The sequence below is a fragment of the Apodemus sylvaticus genome, chromosome 1, assembly GCF_947179515.1.
Source record: "Apodemus sylvaticus chromosome 1, mApoSyl1.1, whole genome shotgun sequence".
NCBI classification, from domain to species: Eukaryota; Metazoa; Chordata; class Mammalia; order Rodentia; family Muridae; genus Apodemus; species Apodemus sylvaticus.
Window position 1 is genome coordinate 85902903 of NC_067472.1, and position 20925 is coordinate 85923827.

General features: G+C 41.3%; 1 protein-coding gene across 1 annotated transcript in view; it reads left to right on the forward strand.

Moving 5' to 3' along the window:
- The window catches only part of Dnah3 (dynein axonemal heavy chain 3), a 171495-nt gene that overhangs the window by 78250 nt on the left and 72320 nt on the right, over nt 1–20925 (forward strand). Inside the window, exons 35-40 of the mRNA XM_052175029.1 lie at nt 6338–6449; nt 8662–8903; nt 10380–10480; nt 11782–11887; nt 13939–14068; nt 19608–19853. Coding sequence (XP_052030989.1) covers nt 6338–6449; nt 8662–8903; nt 10380–10480; nt 11782–11887; nt 13939–14068; nt 19608–19853 — 937 coding nt within the window. The remainder of the gene's footprint in view (nt 1–6337; nt 6450–8661; nt 8904–10379; nt 10481–11781; nt 11888–13938; nt 14069–19607; nt 19854–20925) is intronic.

The window sequence follows — 20925 nt, forward strand, 5'->3', positions numbered from 1 at the left end:
AATTAAAAAAATAACAGGAGGATCAATGGAACAGGATTGAAGATCCAGAAATGAACCCACACACCTATGGCCACTTGATCCTCGACAAAGAGGCTGAAAACATCCAATGGAAAAAAGATAGCCTTTTCAACAAATGGTGCTGGTTCAACTGGTGGTCAGCATGCAGAAGAATGCGAATTGATCCATCCTTGTCTCCTTGTACTAAGCTCAAATCCAAATGGATCAAGGACCTCCACATAAAGCCAGACACTCTGAAGCTAATAGAAAAGAAACTGGGGAAGACCCTTGAGGACATCGGTACAGGGAGAAAGTTTCTGAACAGAACACCAATAGCGTATGCTCTAAGAGCAAGAATTGACAAATGGGACCTCATAAGGTTACAGAGTTTCTGTAAGGCAAAGGACACCATCAAGAGGACAGATCGGCAACCAACAAATTGGGAAAAGATCTTCACCAATCCTACATCAGATAGAGGGCTAATATCCAATATATATAAAGAACTCAAGAAGTTAGACTCCAGAAAACTGAACAACCCTATTAAAAAATGGGGTACAGAGTTAAACAAAGAATTCTCACCTGAAGAACTTCGGATGGCGGAGAAGCATCTTAAAAAATGCTCAACTTCATTAGTCATTAGGGAAATGCAAATCAAAACAACCCTAAGATTTCATCTTACACCAATCAGAATGGCTAAGATTAAAAATTCAGGAGACAGCAGGTGTTGGAGAGGGTGCGGAGAAAGAGGAACACTCCTCCACTGCTGGTGGGGTTGCAAATTGGTACAACCACTCTGGAAAGCAGTCTGGCGGTTCCTCCGAAAACTGGGCACCTCACTTCCAGAAGATCCTGCTATACCACTCCTGGGCATATACCCAGAGGATTCCCCACCATGTAATAAGGATACATGCTCTACTATGTTCATAGCAGCCCTATTTATAATTGCCAGATGCTGGATAGAACCCAGGTATCCCTCAACAGAAGAGTGGATACAAAAAATGTGGTATATCTACACAATGGAGTACTATTCAGCCATTAGAAACAATGAATTCATGAAATTCTTAGGCAAATGGATGGAGCTAGAGAACATCATACTAAGTGGGGTAACCCAGACTCAAAAGGTGAATCATGGTATGCACTCACTAATAAGTGGTTATTAACCTAGAAAACTGGAATACCCAAAACATAATCCACACATCAAATGAGATACAAGAAGAAAGCAGGCGTGGTCCCTGGTTCTGGAAAGACTCAGTGAAACAGTATTTGGCAAAACCAGAACGGGGAACTGGGAAGGGGTGGGAGGGAGGACAGGGGAAGAGAAGGGGGCTTACGGGACTTTCGGGGAGTGGGGGGGGCTAGAAAAGGGAAAATCATTTGAAATGTAAATAAATTATATCGAATAAAAAAAAAAAGAATGGAAAAAAAAATTGACTTTCAACCCAAAGTCATCAAAAGAGACTCTGAGGGACACTTCTTGCTGGTCAAAGGAAAAATACAAGAAGAACTCTCAATCCTGAACATCTATGCTCCAAATGCAAGGGCACCCTCTTTCATAAAAGAAACTTTATTAAAACTCAAAGCACACATTGCACCTAACACAATAATTGTGGGTGACTTCAACACTGCACTTTCCTCAATGGACTGATCAGGAAAACAGAAACTGAACAGGCACACAATGAAACTAATTGAAACTTTGGACCAATTAGATTTAACAGATATATATAGAACATTCTATCCTAAAACAAAAGAATATACCTTTTTCTCAGCACCTCATGGTACCTTCTCCAAAATCGACCTTATAATTGGTCACAAGACAGACCTCAACAAATATAAGAAGATCGAACTAATCCCATGCCTCCTATCAGATCACTATGGAGTAAAAGTGGTCTTCAATACCAACAAAAACAACAGAAAACCCACATACACGTGGAAACTGAACAATATTCTACTCAATGATACCTTGGTCAAGGAAGAAATAAAGAAAGAAATTAAAGACTTTTTAGAACACAATGAAAATGAAAACACAACATACCCAAATCTATGGGACACAATGAAATCAGTACTAAGAGGAAAACTCATAGCCCTGAGTACCTCCAAAAAGAAAATGGAGAGAGCATACATTACCAGCTTAATGACACACCTGAAAGCCCTGGAACAAAAAGAAGCTATTTCACCCAGGAGGAGTAGAAGGCAGGAAATCATCAAACTCAGGGCTGAAATCAGTCAAGTAGAAACAAAGAGAACCATACAAAAAATCAACAAAACCAGGAGCTGGTTCTTTGAGAAAATCAGCCAGATAGATAAACCCTTAGCCAGACTGGCCAAAGGGCACAGAGAAAGTATCCAAATTAACAAACTTAGAAATGAAAAGGGAGATATAACAACGGAAACTGAGGAAATCCAAAAAATCATCAGATCCTACTACAAGAGACTGTACTCAACACAACTGGAGAATCTGGAGGAAATGGACAATTTCCTTGACAGATACCAAATACCAAAATTAAATCAGGACCAACTAGACCATCTAAACAGTCCCATAATGCCTAAAGAAATAGAAGGGGTCATAGAAAGTCTTCCAACCAAAAAAAGCACAGGACCAGACGGTTTCAGTGCAGAATTCTATCAGACCTTCAAAGAAGAGTTAACACCAATACTCTTCAAACTATTCCACAAAATAGAAACAGAAGGAACACTACCCAATTCCTTCTACGAAGCCACAATTACGCTGATACCAAAGCCACACAAAGATCCAACAAAGAAAGAGAACTTCAGACCAATTTCCCTTATGAACATCGATGCAAAAATACTCAATAAAATTCTTGCCAACCGAATCCAAGAACACATCAAAACGATCATCCACCATGATCAAGTAGGCTTTATCCCGGGAATGCAGAGTTGGTTCAATATACGGAAATCCATCAATACAATCCACTACATAAACAAACTCAAAGAACAAAACCACATGGTCATTTCATTGGATGCTGAAAAAGCATTTGACAAAATTCAGCATCTTTTCATGCTTAAAGTCTTGGAGAGAACAGGAATTCAAGGCCCATACCTAAACATAGTAAAAGCAATATACAGCAAACCGGTAGCCAGCATCAAACTAAATGGAGAGAAACTTGAAGCAATCCCACTGAAATCAGGGACCAGACAAGGCTGCCCCCTTTCTCCTTATCTTTTCAATATTGTACTTGAGGTACTAGCTCGGGCAATTCGACAACATAAGGAGGTCAAAGGGATACAAATTGGAAAGGAAGAAGTCAAACTATCATTATTTGCAGACGACATGATAGTCTACATAAGTGACCCAAAAAACTCCACTAGAGAGCTCCTACAGCTGATAAACAACTTCAGCAAAGTGGCAGGTTATAAAATGAACACAAGCAAATCAGTGGCCTTCCTATACTCAAAGGATAACCAGGCTGAGAAAGAAATTAGGGAAATGACCCCCTTCACAATAGCCACAAACAGTATAAAGTATCTTGGGGTGACTCTTACCAAACATGTGAAAGATCTGTATGACAAGAACTTCAAGACTCTGAAGAAGGAAATGGAAGAAGACCTCAAAAAATGGGAAAACCTCCCATGCTCATGAATCGGTAGAATCAATATAGTTAAAATTGCCATTTTGCCAAAAGCACTATACAGATTCAATGCAATACCCATCAAAATCCCAACTCAATTCTTCACAGAGTTAGAAAGAGCAATTATCAAATTCATCTGGAACAACAAAAAACCCAGGATAGCTAAAACTATTCTCAGCAACAAAAGAAAATCTGGGGGAATCAGTATCCCTGACCTCAAGCAATACTACAGAGCAATAGTGTTAAAAACTGCATGGTATTGGTACAGTGACAGGCAGGAGGATCAATGGAACAGGATTGAAGATCCAGAAATGAACCCACACACCTATGGCCACTTGATCCTCGACAAAGAGGCTGAAAACATCCAATGGAAAAAAGATAGCCTTTTCAACAAATGGTGCTGGTTCAACTGGAGGTCAGCATGCAGAAGAATGCGAATTGATCCATCCTTGTCTCCTTGTACTAAGCTCAAATCTAAATGGATCAAGGACCTCCACATAAAGCCAGACACTCTGAAGCTAATAGAAAAGAAGCTGGGGAAGACCCTTGAGGACATCGGTACAGGGAGAAAGTTTCTGAACAGAACACCAATAGCGTATGCTCTAAGAGCAAGAATTGACAAATGGGACCTCATAAAATTACAAAGTTTCTGTAAGGCAAAGGACACCATCAAGAGGACAAATCGGCAACCAACAAATTGGGAAAAGATCTTCACCAATCCTACATCAGATAGAGGGCTAATATCCAATATATATAAAGAACTCAAGAAGTTAGACTCCAGAAAACTGAACAACCCTATTAAAAAATGGGGTACAGAGTTAAACAAAGAATTCTCACCTGAAGAACTTCGGATGGCGGAGAAGCATCTTTAAAAATGCTCAACTTCATTAGTCATTAGGGAAATGCAAATCAAAACAACCCTGAGATTTCATCTTACACCAGTCAGAATGGCTAAGATTAAAAATTCAGGAGACAGCAGGTGTTGGAGAGGGTGTGGAGAAAGAGGAACACTCCTCCACTGCTGGTGGGGTTGCAAATTGGTACAACCACTCTGGAAATCAGTCTGGCAGTTCCTCCGAAAAATGGGCACCTCACTTCCAGAAGATCCTGCTATACCACTCCTGGGCATATATCCAGAGGATTCCCCACCATGTAATAAGGATACATGCTCTACTATGTTCATAGCAGCCCTATTTATAATTGCCAGATGCTGGAAAGAACCCAGGTATCCCTCAACAGAAGAGTGGATGCAAAAAATGTGGTATATATACACAATGGAGTACTATTCAGCCATTAGAAACAATGAATTCATGAAATTCTTAGGCAAATGGATGGAGCTAGAGAACATCATACTAAGTGAGGTAACCCAGAGTCAAAAGGTGAATCATGGTATGCACTCACTAATAAGTGGATATTAACCTAGAAAACTGGAATACCCAAAACATAATCCACACATCAAATGAGGTACAAGAAGAAAGGAGGAGTGGCCCCTTTTTCTGGAAAGACTCAGTGAAGCAGTATTTGGCAAAACCAGAACGGGGAAGTGGGAAGGGGTGGGTGGGAGGACAGGGGAAGAGAAGGGGGCTTACGGGACTTTCGGGGAGTGGGTGGCTAGAAAAGGGGAAATCATTTGAAATGTAAATAAATTATATCGAATAAAAAAATTAAAAAATAATAAATTATGAATATGAGTCTATATATAAATATATTTTTAAGAAATAAAGGATTAGCTGGACGGTGGTGGCACACGCCTTTAATCTCAGCACTTGGGAGGCAGAGACAGGCAGATTTCTGAGTTCAAGGCCAGCCTGTTCTACAGAGTGAGTTCCAGGACAGCCAGGGCTACACAGAGAAACCCTGTCTCGAAAAACCAAAAAAAAAAAGAAAGAAAAAAGAAATAAAGTATTATTAACCATAGTTGCCCTATCTCGCTATGAAATTTTACAGCTAATTCTTCCAACCTAGTTTTTGGGGTGGTAGTAATCTAATGTCTCTCTATCTCCTAACTCTTCCTTCTTCTATTGATCACCATCTACTTTTTAATTATAGTGGGTTCGTAAAAATAATCAAAGCGGGGGTGGGGAGAGTGGTGGTGGTGGTAGTGGTGGTGGTGGTGGTGGTGGTGGTGGTGGTGGTGGTGGTGACACACGCCTGTAATCCCAGCACTCTGAGAGGCAGAGACAGGCATATTTCTGAGTTTGAGGCCAGCCTGGTCTACAGAATGAGTTCCAGGACAGCCAGGGCTACACAGAGAAACCCTGTCTTGAAAAAAACCAAATTCAAAAAAAAAAAAATCATGATCTTAAAAGATAGAAATGCAATTACCCTGATTTGATCGATAAAACTCTTTAAATGTATCAAATGATTATAGTGTACCCCAAAATACATATAATTATTTCATATAATCTAAATCTTTAATTTTTTATTTTATTGACTACATGTATATAGGCACAAGTGATGAAGTCAGAGGACAATTTTCTAAAGTTGGTTTTCTCCTTCCATCAGAGATCAGATGCACTCAGTGGGGTCACCTGAATAATCATGTGAGAATTAGCATCTACATAGGAGAAGAACGAATAGTACCCTATGTCCTAGGCAATCTAAGGCACATCTAACAATAGACCACCAAAAGGGCTGCAGCTTATAAGAGTTAATGTGACCTTGAAAATCTGATATCTGCCCTTCATTAACCTCTCACTTGCAGTACAGGGCAGTGCACCAGAATTAACTCCCTGTATGACTTCTCTTCCCAGATCTATGAGATGATGCTGGTAAGACATGGCTACATGATTGTTGGAGATCCAATGGGTGGCAAGACATCAGCTTACAAGGTTTTGGCTGCAGCTCTGGGTGATTTACATGCAGGTAAAGCTTGAACCCTCTGTTTCATGGCGGTCAGGACTTCCTGAACAGTTACCTGCCTCTGTGGAGACAATGCCAGGCTATGAGTTATGTCAACCTGGGTGTTGATATGTGCATTAAAAGCAGAGGACAGCACATAAATGTCTGCAGGTAGAAAATAAAGGCTGGGACACAGGGTCTTCCAACAAGGGGTTTGCTGTGTGTGGCATGGAGGGTGGGGCGATACTGTGAAATGCTCAACAGTGACTTCCCGGTGGTTCCCCAATACCATGATGGTTGTTGGCTTAAAGAAATTCAGTTAAAAACAAAAAAGTTACCATGATTCCTTTCCTCTTCTTTCCTCTCCTCTCCTCCCTTCTCCTCTCCTCTCCTCTCCTCCCTTCTCCTCTCCTCTCCTCTCCTCCCTTCTCCTCTCCTCTCCTTCCTTTTCCTCTCCTCTCCTCTCCTCTCCTCCCTTCTCCTCTCCTCTCCTTCCTTTTCCTCTCCTCTCCTCTCCTCCCTTCTCCTCTCCTCTCCTTCCTTTTCCTCTCCTCTCCTCTCCTCTCCTCCCTTCTCCTCTCCTCTCCTCCCTTCTCCTCTCCTCTCCTCTCCTCTCCTCCCCTCTCTTCTCCTCCCTTCTCCTCTCCTCTCCTCCCTTCTCCTCTCCTCCCCTCCCTTCTCCTCTCCTCCCCTCCCTTCTCCTCTCCTCTCCTCCCTTCTCCTCTCCTCTCCTCCCTTCTCCTCTCCTCTCCTCTCCTCCCTTCTCCTCTCCTCTCCTCCCTTCTCCTCTCCTTCTCCTCTCCTCTCCTCCCTTCTCCTCTCCTTCTCCTCTCCTCTCCTCTCCTCTCCTTCTCCTCTCCTCTCCTCTCCTCTCCTCTCCGCTCCTCTCCTCTCCTCTTCTCTCCGCTCCTCTCCTCCCTTCTCCTCTCCTCTCCTCTCTGCTCCTTTCCTGGTGTCCTTTCCACACAAGCATCCTCTTTCCATCCTTTGTGTCTCTTCCCTTCCTCCCTGTCTCCCTTCTTCCTAGAGTGGAGGACACAAGCTCATCTTTGGAATAAATATTTAGGAAAGTAACTTAACTTTCTTCTCCTCTCTTTTCCCAGCTCTAAGATGGGATTGCTTTGAGAATTAGATTATGTTGGTCAATACACGGGTCATTCTAGGTATTCAACAAACAGAAGCTATGTTAACCACTAAACAGTCTAGGTTTCTTTTCTTGCATTTGTATACTTGTTTCTGTATAATATGCAGGCATGTCATTCTTAAGAGCATGCCTATGGTGCACATGAATTTATACAAGAACTTGGGGGGATTGTGGGGTTATGAGTGATTGTTGTCCTTCCAGAGGACCTAGGTTCCATTTAAAATGTTTTCTTACCAGGCATGGTAGTACATGCCTTTAATCCCAGGCTCCAGGAAACAGAAGCAGGCAGATCTCTGTGAGTTCAAAGCTAGCCAGGTCTACATGGTGAGTTTCAGGATAGCCAGATCTAAAAAACAGAGAGACTGTGTCTCAAAAAATAGTTTTCTTTTCCTTATTATTTGTTTTGGAGTTTTAAACTATTATTTAATTTTTTAGATAGAAGCTCACTACTATAGCCCAGACTGCTCTTAAAATGTGTGATCCTCCTGCCTTAATCTCCCAAGTGCTGAGATTACAGGTATGTACCTAGGTAAAACCATTTTCTAAGAAACTTTAATGTTTTAACATTAAGAATACCGTGTATATTCCTTGGCCCATACCACTGTATGTATTCCCAGAGAGGTCACAGCTATTGTAGGACTGATACCCCACCAGTTTATATCATCTCTAAATGAATAAAATAGGCTCACATCAGTGACTTAGATTGACTTGCTCTTTTAGACTCTCCTTTGGATGGAGAAACAGTGATTGTTTCTCACAATCATTTCACCTATCATCCCAGGCTAGAGCTGTGATCCCTTGAGCTGGTGAAATGCTGGTTCTTTTCTTTAATGTTTGAGTTCTTCTCAAACAAAAGTAGGTTTCTTTAGTTATGAATCTTACATTTACCCAGGAGAAAAAGTATGGTTACAAATTGGTGGTTGTGATAATACACAACAAAAGGCCTAATCTATTCAGCTACCCCAATCTTTATAAGGACTGAGTGTTATTTTATAGATTCTTCTTAGACTACTGGTTCACCAGGTTGGTGGTCTTTTGTTTAATGCCTGATCTCACCAAAGCCTTTGTAATGGGTTGGACTTTTTCACCCAGCCAACCAGATGGAGGAGTTTGCTGTGGAGTTCAAGATCATCAACCCCAAGGCCATCACAATGGGGCAACTGTATGGCTGCTTTGATGCTGTGAGCCATGAGTGGACAGATGGTGTCCTGGCCAACGCTTTCCGGGAGCAAGCATCTTCTATAACTGATGACCGCAAATGGATTATATTTGATGGGCCAGTAGATGCTGTTTGGATTGAAAATATGAACACTGTCCTGGATGACAATAAAAAGGTAACTATCAAGCCTATCACTTATTTGTGGGTGGATTAAAAACTAATTCATGAATAATCAAAACTTTACAAAGTCATAGACTTGCTACCCTATCATTAATGCCCCTCACAAAAATAATCATTATCAGTTCACTGATTATGATTCCATTTGTACTTATAGTCAGTAAGATTCTAAATTAAAAGTATAAATCGAAAGGTTTAGGGATGTAGCTCAGTAACAGGACACCTACCTCATAGGGCCAAGGTTCTGTTCCTAGCACCACAAAGAACCAAAAAGTATGAAAATTTTAGGTAGAGTCATAAAGTGTCTAAACAGATAAGTCAAGCTAAGTCACTGGTGTGAGTCTATTTTATTTAATTGGAGTTGATATAAAACTGGTGGGGCATCAGTCCTACAATAGCTGTGACCTCTCTGGGGACACATACAGTGGTATGGGCCAAGGAACACACAGAGTTTTTTAACCACAAAATTGGATGCACCACAGGGATGTCTGGCATTCAATCTCCTGAGTGACCAGGGCTCAGGATTTGTCCCAGGATTAAAATGCCTTGCTTGGGTCTGTGTTGCCAAGTGGCAAGTTATGCCCTGAGTGGATGTTCTGAGGCTCACATGTCCATCTTCACTGCGTGCTTCAGGAATGTGCCTGTCAAACAAGACAAGCTCTAGTGCTCTCTCACTCCATCCTAAGAGGGATTTAAGGAGAGATTCTCCTTTTCCACCTAACTAAGGGTTAGTCCTTATGGGAGGTTCAAAATCAGCAGTTTCGCAGAAACTTGAGCAATCAAAACAGGCAGAAGATATGCCCATGAAGATAAGCAGCTAAATTCTATGATATGTTAGTCCTAGTGGCACTGACCCATGATCCCAGCTTCTCAGGAGGCTGAGACAGGAATCATCAGTTCAAGGTCTGCCTGGACTGAAGAGAGATTGCAAAGCTAGGATGGGCAACATGGTGAGATGTCTCAAAGTAGAATGTAAAATAATAATAACAACAATAATAATAATAAGTAATATTAATAATACAATTTTGTAATGATACAAAGAAAGATCAAATCACTTCCATAGGCATTGATAATGCCTCAAATTTACCGCAGGCTGAAATTCACTGCTAGGCCAGATACTCTTTCCCTAAAGTTACAAGTCTTTCAGCCATGACATAGGCCCCAAGCCTTTTGCTCTCCGTCTCTCCAGAACACTTTTATCACTCTACATTTTGCGTATCACCTTCCTCCTCTTGGCAGAATATTAACCCAAAGAAAATGAGAATAATTGTCTGCTTTATCCTGTGCACTCAGAATGATGCCTGGCACATAGTGGGTGTTTAACCCATATGCATAGGCTTCACTGAGTTAATTTTGTCTCTACTGTGACCCCTTTGTAGGTGGAATTTTAGCTTGCTTCCCATCCCTGCACTTTAAGCTGTGGTTAATGGGTGGAGAATCTAACCTTGTGCTCCCCCAAACCTTACACTTACAGCTGTGTTTAATGAGTGGAGAGATCATACAGATGAGCCCCAAGATGAGTCTAATCTTTGAGCCAGCAGATCTGGAGCAGGCCTCCCCTGCCACCGTGAGCAGGTGAGCGTGTGTGTTTGGTGTGTCTGTGTTCATATGGATGCATATGCCTGGACATGAAGGAAAAAATAAAGTAAAAATTAAACAGGAGGAGGAAGAGGAGAAAGAGGATGAGGAAGTGGGGGAGGGGAGGGAGGAGAAGAATGAGGAGGAAGAGGAAAAGAAAGGAAGGAAGGAAGCAAAGAAGGAAGGAAGGAAGGAAGGAAGGAAGGAAGGAAGGAAGGGGAGAAAAGAAAAAGAGAAGGAAAGAAAGAAGAAAAGAAAGAAAGGAGGAAGGAAGGAAAGAGGAGAAGGGAGAGAAGGAAGGAAAAATAGAAAGGAGGGAAGAAGGGAGGAAGGAAAAGGAGGAAGAGGAAGAGAAGGAGGAGGAGAAGGAGGAGTAGGAGGGAGAGAAGGAAGGAAATATAGAAAGGAGGGAGGAAGGGAGGAAGAAAGAGGAGGAAGAGAAGGAGGGGGAGGAGGAGAGGAAGAAGAAGAGGAGGAGGAGGAGGAGGAGGAGGAGGAGCTTACGAAGGAGGGGCTGGATTGGAGCCCTTCAGTGATGGCAAGAACTTGTTCCTCTTCCAGATGACCTGAGTTCAGTTCTCAACCTGCATGTCAGGAAACTTACAACTGCCTATATCCAGGGGACAAAACACACTCTCCTGGCCCCGTTGGCCTCCTGCATACATGTAGCATACACCCCCCCCCCCATACACACACATACACACATACACATAAAAAATAAAAGTAAACTTTAAGTAAAGAGAGAGGAGGAGGAAGGAGAGACTATTGTACAGTCTGTAGGCTTTCAATCCATTGTGACTGAAAAAGGTGGAACAGTTCGTATCATAGCAGAAATGTGTGGTTGGGGGTTCACACCATGAAAGTATAGTAGGGAAGGAACCAGGGGTGGGGCTATAACCTTCCAAGGCCCTCCTCTCCCTAGTGACCTATTTCCTTCATATAGCACCACCAGCTGGGGAACAACATTCAAAATATGATGCTATAGGGAACACTCAGATTTAAACTGCATGTCCATATATGTATATGCACACAAATGTGCACTTTACGAGCATATAGAATGCTTATGACTCATAAGGAAATATGTCAAGATTCATGGCACTATTCTCTACATGGAAAGGGTGATTAAGCACTTGGTTAACCTGGGGAAATAAGATGAGAAGGGTCATATAGCTGTAAAAAGACTATTGTCAAAAATCCACAAAGCCTAGAATACCTCATGGCCATGCTGGTGCCAAAAAATGTCAGCCAGTGTCAGTAATGAACAAACACACACCAAACCCAATTGTTTATGCCTCCAGGTGTGGGATGATCTACATGGAGGCCCACCAGCTAGGCTGGAAGCCCTTGAAGGACTCGTACATGGATACTTTGCCCCCCTGTCTCGCTAAGGAGCACACAGAATTGGTAAGATTCTGGGACATCCCTTTCATCCTTAATTCCATCCTTCTCCTATGGACCTTGCAGGCCCACCTCTACCTTCATCCCTCTATCTTCCCCGACAGTCCCATTATGTTGTCCCAAGCTGCCTGATATTTTTAACTTTCTTCCTCATGTAGTGGGGATGGCATGGTATAATCTATCTCTTGTTCCATCCTCCCCCATGGAGAATACCAGAACATACCAAGGACAGTTCTTGATGGTGACCATGGTGTTGCTTTTAACTCTACCACCCCACTAGCAGATATATCTACAGCTGCTACAGTTCTAGAGACAACCCCTTAGACAAGCCAGGCCCCTCTGTGCTGTCACCCTACAAATGGTACAACAAATGAGAGTCACATTTCCCTTCCTCCCATGCTAAGAAAGTGGAAGAATCAGAAAGATGGTTCTTGTTGGTAAAAAAATAAAAAAATACTTGCTCTTAAGCTTGAGGACCTAAGTTGAATCCCTAGCTCCCTCCCACGTAAATAAATAAATGAACAGTGGATACACTGTGGCATACAACTATAATCCCACTGCCAGAGACAAAGAGAAAGGAGAATATCTAGGGCTTGCCAGCTAGCCATTCTAGCCAAACTGCTAAGTTGTGCTCAGAGACAGACCCTGTCTCAAAAAAGAAAGTGCAATATGACTAAGGAAGACATCCAGATTGACCTCTGGCCTCCATATGTCCAAACACATGTGACATGTATTTGCATACATGAACCCATAGTAAACGTATAAATTAACAAATCAGTATACCAGAAGTAGGAAAGTTCAGGCTACATAAGTAGCTGACTATACCGTCAGGCCAGGGACGTCTAGAGGGAGATCCTGTACACAGTGCCTCTTGTCTTTCTTTGTTGGAGTAAACATCCTGAGGAGAGTCTCCTGTGAAAGAAGCCAAGGGTTGGGCTTTGTCCCACTATGGAATACTCTGGAGGATTATATAGGACAATCCCATGTCTTCCCATGTCCATATAACATATATGACCACATGCATTTATAGAAATACCTATTCACATATGCTCCCCAGAACTAACACACACACACACACACACACACACACACACACACACACACTAGGACTGCTAGTCTTATCCATCAAGTCCCTTGTGGACTCTACCATGTCCTCAGACCCCTTATTGGAGTCTGTTACCCACTGTTGTCTAGCCTTGCCTCCCTCTGCTGCCTATTGGCTCTCTCTCTAGACCAGTCTCATTCCTGGGTCATCCTGTCTTGTTTCCATTTCTACAAAACCCAGCTTTCACGATCTCAAAGCACCTGTGTCTTTTATCCCTCATTTAGACACCTTCTTGCCCAAGTCAGACCTTTGTCACTGGGTCCCATAATCTCCTAGCTGGGTAGTGTGGCCCTAGCACTTGCAGTCTCCTGGGTTCAACTCCCTCTGCCACAGGAGAAAAACATTATTTCTTTCTCCAAGAAGCCTTCCATGACTCATTTTAAGCTGCTCCTGTTATTCACCACTTAACTCGTTTGTTTCCTGATGACACTTTCCACGCCCTGTAACATACTTGGTTCTTTGCTTACTGTCTGTCTCTCCTCCTCCTAGTAGGGACCGAGTGTCTGTCTTCTCTATTATTCATCCCAAGCATATTTGCCACAATGCAACCAGTAAATACCCAATAAATATTTCTTTACTAAATGAATACAGATGCCCTACCATTTACAATGGAAACTCACTGCACTTTGAAAATAACATAAATTTACAAAATGCATTTAGTCTATCTAAAGTACCAAATCCTGTGGATTAGCATCACAGTGCGCTATAAAGAATTCTCTTCTGGTCCTGGTGGTTATGTGACAATTGGGAAGCCACCACTCACTGCTGTAGCCCTGCATCCTGAGAGAGCATCACATGGCTAGCCCAGGAAAGAATCAAAACCTCAAATTTGAAACATGTACATTTTGAAACAGCACTCAAAAGAAGCCAGCCATTACACTGGCATCTCCAGCCTCTGAGGTGGGTCAGGCTCTTTGTCTCCACAGTCTCATGAAGCTTTCTCCTTTCTCAGGTTGAGGACATGTTCACGTGGCTTATGCAGCCCTGTCTGGACTTCAATCGGCTCCATTGCAAATTTGTGGTGCAAACATCTCCCATCCACCTTGCCTTCTCAATGATGCGGCTGTACTCCTCTCTGCTTGGTAAGTGACCCATGATTCTTAGTCCACACAGGGCTGGGTGTGTCTTGGTTCACAGTTTCACTCTCATCCCTCTTTCCTTCCCCTTGGGTTACCACGGAACCTGATGTCTATCCAGAGCAAGAGTACTTTGCAGCTTAGATAGTGGAGCTTACGGAAAGAAGCATCTGTTTTGTCTCATGTTTGTTTGTGATTGTGCTAAGTTTACCCCTTTTGTCCTTTTCCTACCTAAGGTTCCTCATCCACACAGAGGAAACAGTTCTTGAGCCTCTCTGTCACACAGAACTTTTGATGATACATTCAAATGTTTCTCTAAAAATGTACTTGGAAAAATAGATTAAGTTTTCATGTGTTAAAGTTATGGGTCCGGAGAGATAGCTTACTCAATGCTAACTCAAAAATGCTTACCACAATAGAATGAAGTTTGATCTCCAGAAACTACATAAAAAGGTCAGGTGTAGTGGTACACGCTCATAATCCCAGCACAGATGGACTCCTTGGGTGGACTGGCCAGGCAGACTAGCAAAGTCAGCACCTTCCAGGCCAAGGAGGGACCCTACCTCAAAACCAAGGTAGATGGTACCTAAGGAATAACACCCAAGGTTAACCTCTAGTCTCCATGCACACACACACACACACACACACACACACACACACACACACACAGAGAGAGAGAGAGAGAGAGAGAGAGAGAGAGAGAGAGAGAGAGAGAACTTATATTATAAATATATAAATTTACAACACACAAATACATTAGAAGAGAACTAATATTAATTTCAAAACCAGAAAACTTCTTCAGGAGACAAAGGTTCTGTGACAACTGTACCTCTAAGGTGTAATCACACATCTCTGTAACTGCTTTCACATGCATCAGATTTCACTGGCATCTACTGCAGATGACAAAGACATGTGCATTTGAAGGACTCATACTGGGTGCCACTTCTTTTTCAAGATAACAGATAGCTCAAACAATCTTCTTTACAACTTCTGGTACATAAACATGTTTTTTTCCCAGTTTATTTTCCCCAAAAGCATTGTAAGTATAAACTAAAGTGTGACATAGTTACTTAGTTAAAAGTGGAGTGGGGACTTCCTAAATATTTTTTTATTTTTATTAATTGGGTACTCAGAAGATGACTCAGTGAATAAAGTGTATGCTGCGTAAGTATGAAGACCTGAGTTCAAATCCCCAGAATACACAGAAAGCCAAGCATATAGCACACATCTGTAATTACAGTGCTCTTGCACCAAGATGAGAAGCAGAGACAGGAGAATCCAGGGGTGCTTGTGAGCTTGATAGACTACCATACACAGGAGTGAGCAACAGGAGGCCCATCTCAAGGGAGGAAGGTGGGGACTGAAGTTGTCCCTCCCTATGGCACATGTACACCTGCACTGACACACATGAACATAACATACATCATATAGAGGCATCACACATAGATTTGTTTTCTTAAAAACGTAAGTTCAGAAATAAACCAATTGTATTCAGTGTCATATATTTGCATTTCCTTTGCAAATGCTGCATATTTTCTCAAGTTCTGCCTACTATCCTTATATAGTTTCCCCCAAGTGAAGAATCACTTGCGTGAGAAACAGACTCATTGCCTCCAGTTCCATGTGGCCCCATCCTCTTCCTTCCCAAGCATGCCACTGTGAAACTTCCCAGAAACACTCCCTACTAAACACTAGAGCCTGAGGTTGACTGTGCACATAGCTCACTCCAAAGCTGTGACACTGTTCTGCGGAATGCAAGCACATAGTCGCTGTGACAATCAAGGCCTTAAGATGAGGAACTGTAGCCTGGCGTGGTGGCACACGCCTTTAATCACAGCACTTGGGAGGCAGAGGCCGGTGGATTTCTGAGTTTGAGGCCAGCCTGGTCTATGGAGTGAGTTCCAGGACAGCCAGGGCTACACAGAGAAACCCTGTCCCGAAAAAGCTCCCCCCCCCCAAAAAAAAGATGAGGAACTGTGAATGCTGCTTTAGTCTGAAATAGTTTTATATTTACTGAAGACTTGCAAGAAGGGCATGGGGGGTGGACATATCCAGACCCTTCTCCTATCTTTAGACTTTAACTCCATGTTAACATTGACCAGGAAGGAGATCATTGTCAGAATAAGCAAGGGCATCAGTGCCATGCTGCCAGATACATTGACAACACACCTGATTTTAATGCTTATTATAAAGCTAGTGTCATCCAAGCAGTATTGTACTAGCACGAAGACTAACATGTCCAGCAGAGAAATAGAAAGCACAGAAACAAAGAGTCTCATAAATGGCTACATTATTTTGACTTATATATGTTAAGACCATCCATGGGGAAGAACAATGTTTTCAATACACAGTGCTAGGCAAACTAGATAGTCACTGCAAAAGGATGAAGTTGGCTAGGCTGATGAGATAGCTTCGTGTTTGCTGTTCTTGTGGAGGACCCGACTTCAGCGTCCAGCACCCATATCAAGTAGCTCACAACTGCTTGTAATTCCAGCTCCAGAGAAACCAAAGCCCTCTCTGGTCTCTCTGGGCACCTGCATTCATATGTATATAACCACACTCATATACAAACATAGCAAATAATTTAAAAATAAATCTTAAAAAAAGAATTGAAGCCAGGAGCTCTTAATCTCAGCACTCAGAGGCAGAGGTAAACATATCTCTGTGAGTTCAAAACCAGCCTGGTCTACAAAGTGAGTTCTAAGACAGGCAGGGCTATGTAGCGAGTTGGATCATCACCTAATGTTGAAAAGAATTGATTGAAAATGGATGCAAGATCTAAACAGAAAGGAAAAAATTACTAAGAATATTTAAGAGGAATAAAAGCTCTTACCTTTTAACTTGGCAACAAATTCTTGGATCTAGCAGCAAAGACATGGGCCAAACATAAAAAGCATAGGCACACTGTGTGTCACTAAAATTTAAAATCTGTGTACACTGAAAGGTATTACTAACAGTAAAAGGTCAACATACACAGAACCAAAGATGTTTGAAAAATTTATGACTGATAAAGAATTAATATCAGGTGCCAAGCATGGTAATATAGCCTTCAATCCTAGCACTTAGAGGCAGCGACAGTTCAATTTCTGTGAGTTCAAGGCCAGTCTGGCCCACATATGGAGTTCTAGACCAACTATGGATATATGATAAAACCCTGACTCAAAAATTGAAAAGAAATCATAAAAGTTAGCATTAAAGACTGGATAGATGGCTCAGTTATGTCAGATGTAGAAGAAAACTCAAGTTTTCAATCTTCAGATATGATGTGAAAAATCGAGATAAGCCTGCAATCCTAGCACTGGAGAGGCAGAGACATTGGATATGAAGGACTTACTGAGGGGCCAGCCCAGACTCAGCAGCAAGCCCCAGACCAATAAGAGATTTTGTCTCAAAAAAAATTGGGAAGGACAACAGTGGTTGGCCTCAGTCATGCATGTGCTCATATATGCACAAACATCAGCTCTTACACTCACAGCCCTAGGAATGCAGCATACACATATAAAGAATTACTTTAGAGGAGATAGAAAGAAGCATTACTAAAAACCACAAACGTTCATTTGGCATGAAAATATAAACAATACAAACATGGGTAAAGGTCTTGAATGAACAGTTCTCCAAGAAGCTACACATGGGCAGGAATTACACACACAAAAAAGCTAATCAGTAGGGACATGTAAATCAAATCCACAGTGATGGTTATATCTTTTCACACAATAAATAAATAACAAGTGTTTGAGGGGGGTGCAGAAGTGGGAACCCTTGTGTACTTATTGGCCATTGCTGTGAATATAAAATGAGCAATTTGTCAAAATATTTTGGTGCTGTCTTTGAAAAATGAGCCATAGACTTCCCATATGTGATCAATGTGTGTGTGTGTGTGTGTGTGTGTATGTGTATTCAAAATAGCTGAACACAGAGACTTGAGCAGATACGTATATGTCCATACATACACATATGGGTTATTTCCTAACACAAACATCCATCAACAGATGAAGGGATAAACAAAATGGTACAATCACACAATGAAACATATTCAGTTTTTTAAAGGAAATATTGGCAGTCGAGAGAAGGATCAAAAGCACTTGTTGCTCTTGCAGAGGACCTGGAGTCAATTTCCAGTACCCACATGGTAGCTCATAGCAATCTATATCTTCAGTTACAGGGACTTCAGCTCCTTCTTCTGACTTTTGAGGTTACCAGGCAAATATAGTGCACACACATACATGCAAGAAAAACATTCATATGTATAAAAATAGAATTCAAAGTATTATAATTAATAAAAATAATTAGATAAGGAATTATTGACAAGCACAAAATTGGTGAAGCATGAAGATACTATCTATGCTAATGAAATAAACTAGTCACAAAATAACAGAGTTCTAGAATGTACTCTAGAGTCACGTATGGAGATAGAAAATAGGGTGCTAGCCATGCAAGGAGTGGAGGACAAGTTATTGTTAGTGGTACCAAGCTCTAGTGCTGGATAAAGGAGCACTGATTGTGAGGAGTAATGATGGTTGCCCATGTGAATGTACTAAAACTCACTGAAGTGGGTACAGTTTAAATGTGTTTAACCACAATAAAAAATATATATGGGCTAGGGAGATAGATAACTCAGTCTATAAAGTGCTCACCATGCAAGTGTAAGCACCTGAGGCCAGATCCTCAGCACCCGGGTAAAAGCTAAGCTATTGCCTATAACTCCGGTGCTTAGGAGGTGGAGTCAGAGCATCCCTGGAGCTCACTGGCCAGCTACTCTAGCCAAATTAACAAGATCCAGGTTCAGTAAGAATCCCAATCTCAGTCGGGCGGTGGTGTCACTCGACTGTAATCTCAGCACTTTGGGAGGCAGAGGCAGGCGGATTTCTGAGTTCGAGGCCAGCCTGGTCTACAGAGTGAGTTCTAGGACAGCCAGGGCTACATAAAGAAACCCTGTCTCGAAAAAAACAAATCCAACAAAACCGAAAGAAAGAAAGAAAGAGAGAGAGAGAGAGAGAGAGAGAGAGAGAGAGAGAGAGAGAGAGAGAGAGAGAAAGAAAGAAAGAAAGAAAGAAAGAAAGAAAGAAAGAAGAAAAGAAAGAAGAAAGAAAGAAGGAAGGAAAGAAAGAAGGAAAGAAAGAAGGAAAGAAAGAAGGAAAGAAAGAGGAAAGAAAGGAAGGAAGGAAGAAAGAAAGAAAGAAAGAAAGAAAGAAAGAAAGAAAGAAAGAAAGAAAGAAAGAAAGAAAGAAGAAAGAAAGAAAAGAAAAAAAAAGAATCTCAATCTCATAAAAAGGTGGAGAGCAATTGAGGGACACCCAGAATCCAACTCTGATTTCCACCTGTACCCTCAGACATGTAACACACATGAACCTGCCTGTAGACATACACACCCATCAGAGCCTGGAGCCACTGTGTGTGGATACACGCATATGTAAAGGGTCTGGTGTATGGAACGGATTCTCAGCCGCATTAGTCTCCTTCCCAGGTCCTTCATAGGCAGACAGCGTCCATCTCCTGCGTGCCCAGCACGTTTCCCAACCCAAGCCTCACTTCCTTTCACTTTCAGATGAAATCCGGGACATCCAGGAGGAGGAAATGGAGATATATGAAGGTCTGTCAAGCCAGCAGATCTTCCTCTGGCTTCAAGGCCTGTTTCTTTTCTCCTTGGTGTGGACTGTGGCGGGTACCATCAATGCCGAGAGCAGAAAGAAATTTGATGTGTTTTTCCGCAACCTGATCATGGGCATGGATGATCATAACCCAAGACCCAAGAGTGTGAAACTCACCAAAAACAACATCTTTCCGGAAAGAGGTGAGTTTAAATCATGTGCTCCAAACCCAACTGAATGTGTGGGACACGTAACATCTTATCAAAAACTAATGGAGTGAGGGGATTGCTTCTTCAGAGCTGACCCTCCCACCCCCTTGTAGGGCTACATAAGTAACCCTAAGATAAAGTTTTTGGGGACATTTAATTATTTTTTATTTAATTATTTTTTTAAATATAAAACCACAATGATAGTTTATTTTGGGAGGTGTTTGGGGATGGTATCTTATTTTATTTTATTATTTTATTTTATTTTTATTGAAAAGGGAAGTAAAAACACTCTGTGATAAAATTAAAGATTTACATGGAAAATATTTCAGATAAAATAGAAGAGATACATAGAAATTGACAATTTTCATGGAAAATTAAAGAGTAAAGTGGTAGACATGTAAAAAATTGCTAAATTATTTGAAATATGAAATAGAAATAGTTTATGATAGAATTGAAGATTTACATGGAAAATATTTCTGATAAAATTGTAGAAAAATTTTAGTTGTTAAAATTTTATACATGTTAGAATTGAAGATCATCATGGAAATTTTTTATATAGATGTAATAATGGTATGCATAAAAATATTCCTAACTTGATTGAAAGTGGAATTATAAACATTTTCTGATACACTTAAAGATTTACATGGAAAATATTTCTGATAAAATTGAAATATATAGAAAAACATGTTAAAATTAAAGATTATCATGGAAATTATACAGATAAAGTGATAGGCATACAGATAATTCTAAGTTGATTGAAGGGGGAATTATAAACATTTTCAGATAAAATTGAAGATTTACATGGAAAATATTTCTGGTAAAATTCAAGAAATATATAGAAAAACACTCTAAAGTTGACTATTTCCTGGAAATTTTTACATAGAAAATGGTAGATATAAAAACTCTAAGACAGGCAGTGGTGGCACACACCTTTAATCCCAGCACTTGAGAGGCAGAGGCAGGCAGATTTCTGAGTTCGAGGCCAGCCTGGTCTACAGAGTGAGTTCCAGAATAGCCAGGACTACACAGAGAAACCCTGTCTTGGAAAAAAAAACAAAAACAAAAA